The sequence below is a fragment of the Otolemur garnettii genome, unplaced genomic scaffold, assembly GCF_000181295.1.
Source record: "Otolemur garnettii isolate 467f Iridium unplaced genomic scaffold, OtoGar3 scaffold00189, whole genome shotgun sequence".
In the NCBI taxonomy this organism is placed as follows: Eukaryota; Metazoa; Chordata; class Mammalia; order Primates; family Galagidae; genus Otolemur; species Otolemur garnettii.
The window spans coordinates 2,228,564-2,238,582 of NW_003852584.1; the positions used below are offsets into that span (position 1 = coordinate 2,228,564).

The following is a 10,019-nucleotide window of genomic DNA, read 5'->3' on the forward strand; positions in this document are numbered from 1 at the left end:
AGAAAACGGACCGAGCTCACTGTACCCGGCAGGGGAGGGTGGGACGCCCAACTGTGCTGGAGGCCTTATACTTAGCCTTAGAGGTACTTGGAACCCAAGGGTGGATTGTGGGTGGGGCTGGGAAGAGACCTGGGGAGCTGGGAGGAGCCACCGCACGCCCCTCTCAGCAACTAACACAGGCTGAGGGGTCAGGCTGCTGAGAAGTTTCCCTTCTGCCAGGCCACGGCCTCTTGCCTCGGTGCCCAGGAGCAGCATGCCACATTCTTGGTAACATTTTTCTCTTTTATTGCCAAGTTCAATTTACAAGAAAGTTCCAGTTTTCATTTCCACCCTCGTGTTCTGTATCCACGAAGCATGAGTCATGCTGGCAAAAGCAGGTTCTTCCCTAGAATGGTCCCGAGGCTCAGAAGCATCAACCTCTCCTACCCCCCTGCTCCTCCCCCTCCCTGGGACAAAAATTATTTACATATTTTTAGCTGAAAGGGACAGAAGGATCAGTACAGTTTATACCCATGTCAACATGACGACCTTAAGTATTCCATATTTATTGCATCTAGACAAGATCACAATCAGTTCACTCCATGCCTTCTTTAGGGCAGTGCATCTTAGAGAAGTTCAGCACACATCTCACGGGTGTATCCTCCCTTAGCCCCTGGATCATTTGTTAACACAAGTGTTGAGCCCTGTGCAGAGGGGGCCAGCCTGCTCACAGGACCCCTCTTTGCCTAGACCTGCTGGGAATGGTGCCTACCTGCCTGCCTGTGCCTCCAAACCAGAAAGGACATGTACGTCTCTACGACAACTTTCAAAGCCAAGGTTTGGTGGGGGGGGGGCGGTCTATGGGGCCAGACTGACATGGCACACCCAGTGGGCCAATGGTGGATTTGTGAGGGGCAGGGTCCAGGCCATAAGTGCCCTCTGCAGGGACTCAAAGGTGGTGGGCTGGAGGGGTTTGTAATGAGGCCCACCCCACATTCTAGCTCTTGCTGTCCCATGCCAGAGACCCAGTATGTCCTGTCTGGGGAGGCCAGTCTGGGAGTGCCCTAGTTGTTAGGTTTGCAGGGTACTTGAGACACAGCGGTGCCTGGGTGAGGTGGGATTCTTCAGAGCCATAGGGCCGTCTGCTTCCTCTGAGCTCTCAGACCTCCTGGCACAAGATGAGTATCAGGGAGCTCCTGGTTAAAGGGAAGCCCCACCCTACACACCTGCTGGTGTGCTGAGGCAGGTGCCAGCCCTCAGCTGAAACAGGTTCCTGGGAATGGCCTCACAAGCCCTCTCGGAGGTCAGGCTTCCTCTGGTCAGGGGCATGGTTCTCCTGGGGTGCTGTCCACTCCTTGCCCAAGGCCCCTTTTCTACTGTGCTCGGTGGCAGCGAGGCCAGCTGGAACCTCTGGATGTCTAGTGGCAGATCTGGGAGGGCCTGGGCCCACCCCTGTGGTGTTTGGTGAGCTATGGTCATGCCGCTGGGCAGGGGAGTCATTTGCCTTTTCTCATTTCTGCCACCCCAAAGACAGAATCATTTCAAAACGAGAAGTACATGGCTCTGGGTGAGCCAGCTCAGGATGGGCTCCACCTTCCTATAAAACGTGGGCTGGCTGCCAGGGCACAGGGTACCTAGATCCCAATAATAGGGTCCTTCCTCCTTGGTGCCTTTGCCCTTCTCTGCCTCATCTTTATTCCCTCCCCAGGGGCTCTGCTGATGGTCATGGCTTGTCCTTCTTTGGAATCTCTGCCCACATGGCCCCTTTCATCTTTTCTCTGTTGAAGGCCAAAGGTCCTCATGCCTATGGCTATGAACACTGGTGTCACACCCACCCAGGGGGCTTCTGATGCCTGGTGAGACCTGTCCCAGGGTGCTGCTGCTCCTTCTTGGCAGGAACACTGTTTCCTTCAGGAGGTTGAAGCTGGCCTTGGCAGGACAGCTGTTTGATGGGGGTGGTAAGAACTGTGTTCTTCTAATAGGCAGATGGTGAGATCTTGAGGTGCCTCCTAGGGCCACCATAATGCTGGGCTTTGGCAGACACTGACACCCTGCATGCTAACACTCCTAGTGGACATATTTGGAAGAAAGTTGTGAAAGGTCTTGCCATTGACCAGAGAGGTGGGGAATCACTCAGCCACGTCCAGCTACAAGCTGGCCAGGCAGAAAGGACTATCTTGGTGCTGCAGCAGACACACCTGCATCCCAGCCTGTTCACACCCAGCACACACGAAGAAGGGACCTGTGGTGTCATGTTAAAAGGAGCAGCAGTAGTGGAGAGGAAGAGGTGACAGACTCAGAGTCCCTCTCAGGCCATGTCCTTTGAGGCTGGGGAGGGTGCTGGTTCTGGGCGTCACTTGGGCCCCACACATGGGGGCGGGCGTGTTATCTTCTTTCATCATGGCTGCAAGTGGTTGTGATTCTTTCTTGGACAGAGATGGCAACACTGAAGACGATGCTGGAAACCATCCCCATCTGGCTTTTGTAAAGAGAGAGGAACACAGCATGTCCTGAGTAGGGAGCTGGCTGTGTCCTCCTCTTCTGAGGGGAGACCTCCTATAGGCAACACAGGCCTCTCGGCTGCAACAGGAGAGAAACTTGTGGCCCTCTCAGCTCTCTGTGTACCTGAGAATACATGTATCCCCCTTATTTTTATTTAAAAAATAAAATTTCCAGGAAGGTACTTTCTCATTCCACAGGCTTGCAGAGTTACTAAGTAACAAAGAAATAAAAATCACTTGAATAAATGGAGAAAGCCACATTGAGCAGTCTGCAGGTAAACACTGGGAAGGGTGAGAGAGTGAAAATGAAAGTGAAATCTCAACGGTGTTGTTACACTTTTAACATGACATCAAAGCTTAGCGTTGAAGAGTTTTTTGGACTTTTTAAAAAATAGATGCTTTTCAAAGAAATGCTTTCCATCTCCTGCCAAAAGCAGAAATAAATATCCAAAGGAAATGTATTATCTAAGTTCACATCTCTACAAATCCTCCTAAAGTGACCTGGCCCAAGTCTTCAGTGTCCTGGGGATGGTGACAGAGGAGTGGTCTGAAGAGAGAGGCACCAGTGGGTCCTGCTACTCCAGCTGGCTCAGAGACAAGGCCCCACTCTCCTTCCTGAGGCAGCCACCACCATCCTCTGCACTCGTTGGGAGGGGTCTCCACTGGCCCCAGCCTGCTCCTGAAGATTCAAATGGAGCACGGTCTTCCTCCAACTGCAGAGGCACAAGGACAGGTGGCTGAGATGGTTGCTGTTCCTGATGCGTCTTGCCAATCAGCTACACTGGGGTCCCTGCCAGGGGGGCCAAACATACAAAGGGAGGCCCCAGCACGACTCAGTGGCTGGTAGGGTCTGCAGGCTCTGCACATGCAGTGTCTTCACCTGGGGGCCCTGTGCACACTGTGACTGGAGTGGGTGATGGGGGGATGCTGGTGAGGGTGCGGAGGCTGTGGGGGTCGACAGGGGGAACCAGGGTCAGGGACTCGACGCTCAGTGTGTCGGCAGTATCCTCGCAGAGCAGGGAGAGGGTGGGCTGTGGGGCAGGGACCAGGCTGGGGGACAGGCTGGCTGTCTCCAGGGCTGCGCCCCTGGCCACAGTCTTGCTGGGCTTGGAGTCTGCTTCCATTTCACTTACGATCACCAACTGGTCAGGAAGGTGAGGCTGAGGCTGTTCTGGAGTTGTGGGAGCATCTGGGTGGGGGAAGAAAAAAACAGAAATACCCTGAGCCCTGGGGCTACTCTGTTCACACTGGACCCACTGTCGAAGGACTGCACCAAGGCCCAGGGCAAGCTGGACAGGAGATGGCTGGGGCTGGGGGCACAGAGTGGCTCTACTGACTCCTTTTGGGGACACAGAGCTGCTAAATCCAGTCCTATGTAGGCCTGGGGAAAAATGTGTCAGGGCCCTAGGGTACCCTGACTTGTGATACTTGTGAAATGGGGGCCTGTGAAAATCAGTATGCAGATTACAAAAGCACAGTTCCTGGGTGCAGAGACCTGGTCCGGTCAGGCTTTACATGTGGGTGAATCTTGGACCATCTACTAGATCCTCGAGCTGGTATGCTTGTAACTTCAGGCTGTTTACAAGGTCTACATTTGGTGACATTTATCCAAAGGGGAACTCATTGTAATATATATATTTTTTTCTTTAAAAAAGGAATTTTCAAATCAAAATAAAACCTTGGCCATGTTAGCACCATGGAGGGATGTGATTGCTCAGGCCATTGCTATCCTTAGCTTCTCTACAGGGCGGTGGAGAGAAACCATATGGGGGGAGGCAGGTGAGGTTGCACCTGGTGCAGTTAGTTTTGGAATGGTCATTTCTTTTCTTGGTGCTTTTCAAAATTCTACAGATGATGGCCTATTTGCTTTCCAGTGACAAGGTTGCCTTATCTGAGAGAAACAAACACCAGAGGTAACTAGAGTTCAATGTGCAAAGTACCTTCCAGGACGTCGGATGCCAGTCATTCACCGACACTGAGAAGGCTGTGTGCACACCCCACTTGGAAAGCAAATTCCTGTCTGTGCACATCAGAGGATCAACAAGCCATGGGCAGAGGGGCTGGCTGCTGAGCTAAGGTTTTAGTAGATTCTGCATCCGGGAATGACAGCAGACCTTGTTTCGTTCAGTGTGCTTCCAGTTATTTATTTTTTTCTTTCAAATTAGGCCAAAATAAAATAACAGCAAACTGAACATAGAGTAAGAGAATGAAAAAGTAAAGCACAAAATAAAACCAAACAGCATACAGAAGGGGAGGCAGGACAGGAGAGTCCTGAGCAGGGACAGAAGGCACAGCAGTGGATGGAAACCTCTCAAAGCTCACATTACCCTTTCTTCCCACAAGACTCTGGGCAAGATGAGCACTAAAGGTCCCAATTAATTTCTTCCTAAAGCTTTTTGAGAAAGAGAGAGAGAGAGAGAGAGAGAGAGAGATGTCCAGAGGAAACCACAGGATGGGGTGCTAAGTCTGTCCTCACAGGGAGGGGAGTGATGGGGACCAATAGACAACAGTGGAAAAAGTGATTTGAGGCGTGATTTGCGTCCAGAAATGCTGAGTGAACATTACACACATATTCTGGTTTCTCTGAATTTCAACTAATTTGCTCCATTCAGTGGGGACACTTTGTGGCACTGGGCTGGTGTCAGACCAGGCTCGTGTCCTGGCTTGCTGTTGGTAAGAACCTGTGGTTCTCTGAGCGGGGCTCACCTGCTCCGGTGGGCATGAGTGCATCTACCAACTCACATACATGTGGATCCATGTGTAAGTTCAGCTGCTGATGAGGAAGTTCAGAAATGACTAATTTTCCAAAAGGCGCTGTCCTGCCATCCAAAGACAGGAAGGCAAAGCATTTCCTTCATGCTTTCTCAATGTAAGTTTCCCCTCCTTGCTCAAGCCTGCATTTGCATGCAGAGAGTCAAAAAAGCTGGCACACCTCTTCCCTTCTCCCTGATGGGGGTTTTGGTGATGAGGATAAGCAAGGATTTGGAAACACTGCAGGCGAATATATTAAAAAGAACAGACACACAAACCAACCTCACACACAAAACGAGTTTCTTCTTTAGGCAACAATTTTAAAAAGCATCAACAGTTTTAAAAAGTTGGTTTGTCCTTTAAAAATAGTCTATTTGTTTTTAAAAGGCAAAAAGCAACCTCTCCTTAGCCACCACCTACAACATTATCTTTTTATTATTAGTGTTTTAAACTAAGAGCTGCTTCCTGAGTGTGACCTGCAGACTTACCCTAACCAAGAAAGGAAAAAAGGAGACCTTTGCGAGACTTTCACCTAGGGAAAAATCATCCTCTGAGGAAACATTTTCTGGGCAAGTGCTCAGCTGCAAAGGTATTCCATGAACCTTTGGCTTTGTTTGCCTATGGGTCTTTTTGAGCTCTAAGGCCACAAGTTGGGGCCAGGCCTAGGAAATGAGGGGTTGGGAGAAAAGTCTTGACTTCCTGGCCATGGAGCAGAGAGAGCTGAGGCCAGAATGGGAACCCTGGGATGGCCGTGTTTCTGTGAGCAGTGGATGGGCCACCCTGCAGCCCTGGCCTGTGAGGACCAAGGCTGTGGGCCTCCCATGTGCCTGACCAGGACCTTGGAAGCTGATCTGCAGCTTTGGGCTGGAACCTCAATTGATCTTTGTTGAGTGAATGAGAGTGTCCAGTAAAAACCTGGATTTGTTGTGCTGGGCCGGGAAAGGTAGGGCTGAGTGATGCAGGGAAGAAAAGAACATCTGTACAGCAAGCAGAGAGCAAAGTACAGAGCAAACAGCTTTTAAATGAAAAAGAAGGCGAAAGGCTTCCAGCTGACAAGTGCAACTGCCAATCACAGAAGAAATGTCACTGGAAGGGGGCGCCCTGACAGTGAGCCAGGCTGCTGGGCAGCAGCCCCCTGTTTGACCCAGGCTGGCTGCATGGGCTGTGTGGGACTATGTGTACAAGGGGCATGATGGGGCCACATCCATCGAGGCAACTGTACAGGAAATGACTTTTACCACCTAACTTTGAGTGAAGCCAGGGGAGAAAAGGAGAAAAAAAGAAACTAGGTGACTTGGTTGCTTTTACAAATTGTCAGTTCACCAGCCAACCGCTGCCCAATCCCCATGGCCTAAACTGGGGGTGTCTGAGGGAACTCAGCAGGAGAACGTGCCACGGGCCCTCCCCAGAGGGGGACAGGGTCTCCAGGCTGCACAGGTCTTATTTGGAAGAACTGACCTGAGGGTCAGTTAAGGACCAGGGATTTGGTCTCAGATGAGACAAGGCCACAAAGGGAGCAGGAAGGGCAGGCAGCTGGGAGGAGCTGAAGAAACGCCAACTTGGTGCACAGCTCTCTGCGCGTAGGCCCGGCCCGGCCCGGCCCACCTTGCTGGTGCAGACCCTACCGGCTGTGGAAATGCAGCATGGTGAGTGGACGTCGCAGCCCCAGTGGCTAACAGAGGAGACCTGCCTGAATTGACTGTGCGTGGGTTGCCGTGGCAGCTGCCGTTCGGAGCACTAAACCCAGTGGCCGCCGTGACTGTCGGCCTCCGACAGGCTGAACACTCGCCGGCGTCCTTTCCTGCCACTCCTGACTAGAGGGAAAACACAGCGACAGATCATAGAAAGCCTTTAACAGTGGGATAGCACAGGCGACACAGAGGGGACACAGAGCAGCAACGGACGCTGAGCACCAATGAGAGGTGAGGGGAGGGGAGGTGACAGTGCCCCACTGGGCTGGTGGCTGCTGGTGTGTGGGGCACCAGTCTCCCATGCAGGTAAGACACCCCACCCTGCCCCCAAGATGAGGAGAGGTTGGCAGACCTAAGGGTCAAGGACAGAGAAAGTTGGTCCTATGGGAAAGGAAAGACTTCACGTCATCAGCAACAGCTGGTGTCAGTCAGAAACCTCAGGGACAGAACAAACTGCCCGTCAGTTGAGATGTGGACCAGGAGTTCAGACAGGAAAACCCACATCCCCAGGACAGTCTGAGCAGGACAGGGCACGTGGCTGCAGGATCAGGGCCACTCCAGCTAAGTGAACCCAGTGGATTTCTCAGTACTCTTAATGTTATACCCTAAAGCCCACAGCATAGCCCCTGAGTCCTGTAACTCTCCTCAGGCCCCTTCCCCAGCCATGGGGTTACCCCTCCAGGTGGTGATCTGGTAATTGGCACCTGTGAAACCCCAGCAGGGAAGCTGAGACCAGGTGCAGGTGCCCAAGTGGTGAGTTTTAACTGGCTGAAACAAAAATGTTAGAACATCTCACTGTGAAGAAAGGACTCACAATCCCAGAGGCAAACTTGGGAGTGGAAGCAAGGCTCAGAAATCATGTCACCAGAGCAGGGCAGGGAAAATGACTGAAATACCACTGGACTATCTGCTGAAAAATGGTTGAGAAGGTACATTTTACGGCATGTATAGTTTAACACAATAAAGAAAATGAAAAGACAGTATCTCTAGCTTGGGTTTCTGTCCTTAAAAGTCCTGTAGGACTGTGGTGACCCTGGGCAATGACTCAATGGTAGTTTTCAGGCTGTCTAGCTCTCAGTTGGCCCAAATGCGTTTGGGTCTTGGTCAGCTCATGTGAGAACCGGGGCTTCCTCTCTGCCTAGCCCACCCCTCATTCTTCAGCTTTTGATTCCAATGATGTCTGCTGGGAGCCCCTGGAGCCTCCGAGGCTGTCCTGCGCTGGCTGTCAGAGCCCTGCACTCCTCCTTTACTGTGGTTTGTAACTGAACAATCTGTGGGCATCTGTTGGGCCTCCATCTGTTGCCCTGTTCACCTGGGAGACCCACGCACTGCCACTCTGGTTCCTAATGCTTGTGTACAGCAGAGACTCAACACAAATCTGGTAGAAAATATTAAGACAGTGAAGAGGGGGTGTCTCAACGCTTGGTAGATTAGATCCAGGGAGAGAAGCCACCAAGAGGAGTGAGAGGCCCAATGTGACCTGGGCTGGTGGAGGAACCTCTCGGATCAGGTCTCAAGTTCACAAAACCAAGAGGAGCAGTCTGAGCCTAAACCCTGGGAGCCAGCCATTTGGGAAGATGAGAACATGCGTATTTGGGTCTAGCATGGGCCTCTTTCAAACCCAGGTGGGATGCTTAAGGACCCCTGGGCTGCACAGAGGGTGGAAGCAAAAAACCTAACTGAGCATCAGTTGGTTTAACTGCCTTGTTTGGAGATGAACCCACATGGGCCCACAGAGGAGACGTGGCCATCTGGGGCCTACTTTGCTGCTGATTATGGAGGATCACAGGCCTTCCCCCCAACAGAGGCCTGTGCTGGCCAGCCTTCTGTTGGCAGGGGCCTTCCACATTACCAGGCCTTTCTGAGTGGGGTTATGCCTTTTCACTTGGGCCCCAGAGCAAGTGAGAGGAGATATACATTTCATGGGCTGCCTCCAACCAGGCCCAGGTCTCTGGGAAACCCTTTGGAGGGTTCTAAGACAGACTTAGGAACCATGTGGGATGTTCTGCTGGACATTTCAGAAGGTGGCACATGGCTTTGGAGTTGCCAGGGGCAGGATTCAAATCTGGGCTCCTCTGCATGTCAGCAGCATCATCTTGGACAAGTTACACGGCCTTTCTGAGCCTCTGTGTTCCCAACTGCACAAGGTAAGGTGGAACGTGGCCGGATCCAATGAGGGGCATCTGTAAAGTGCTAGTGGGCCCAGTGGGAGGCACATTTAATTTTAGGAGTGTCAACTGGAACACCACTTAACCAGTACACATGGAGGGGGCTATGCAGTGGCTATAGCAGGAGCCCAGACCACACCAACTGCCAAAATAGTATCAAGGTCACCCCTCGCTTTTAACAGCATTGTTTAACAATTCAAGTTTTAAAAACTTTGGAGCAGAGCCATGGAAAACAGGGCCTGTCTCAGTCACCCGGTGGACAGCATCTGTTATGCACTTTCCCAACCAAACACTTGACTGTGCAGAATGTGGCTTCAATGACAAAGAAGCCACTGGAGTTTGCTAGTTCCCATTCCAAAGGCCTGGCAGCTGCTCTCCATAATAGGGAGCTTCCCAGACTCAGGGAGGCTCTGTAAACACAGGGACAGGAATGCTTCTGACTTAGCACTGTTCCCTCAAAAGCCACTTTGAGGACAAATGGCTCCTTGGTGGGGCTGCCGCTGTCTTCAGCTGCCCAGAAGGAGGGCATGGGTGGTTAGGGTAGAGGAAGAGAGACCCTGCACATCCTGTCGCCTGGCTGGCCCTCCAAGGATGCTGTGTCTGGAGGACTGTGGCCAGGCCTTGGTAGATGGAAAGTCTGGTGAGCAGACCGCACAAGGGTGGCCTTCCGTAACCAGAAGACTGAACAATGGGCCACACTCCAAATTGACAGTCAAACCAGGCAACTGGCAGAAGGGCTCCAATACCAATAACAGCTGCCTTCCTTCTTCTGTCCTTCACTGTCCCTCCAGCATAGCTTGGTAGGATACCAGGCAGATGTTGGGACCATCCAGTTAGACCCGCCCCTGCACAGAACATGGGAATGCCAAATGCTTTATTCTGGATCAGTGGTTCTCAACCTTCCGAATGCCTCCTAATGCTGCGACCCT

The 10,019-nt window shown here is 51.9% G+C and overlaps 1 protein-coding gene across 4 annotated transcripts in view; it reads right to left on the reverse strand.

The window, feature by feature from the left end:
- Positions 1 to 273: 273 nt before the first annotated feature.
- CLEC16A (C-type lectin domain containing 16A) overlaps positions 274 to 10,019 on the reverse strand; it is a 223,624-nt gene continuing 213,878 nt past the window's right edge. For 2 of the 4 annotated variants that reach the window (XM_012812106.2, XM_023507562.1), the window contains one exon: positions 274 to 3,669. In XM_012812106.2, coding sequence (XP_012667560.1) covers positions 3,314 to 3,669 — 356 coding nt within the window. In that variant the 3' untranslated portion in view covers positions 274 to 3,313. Of the gene's footprint in view, positions 3,670 to 6,921; positions 7,046 to 10,019 lie in introns of those variants that run through there. The other 2 variants (XM_023507563.1, XM_023507564.1) reach the window with 2 other exon arrangements.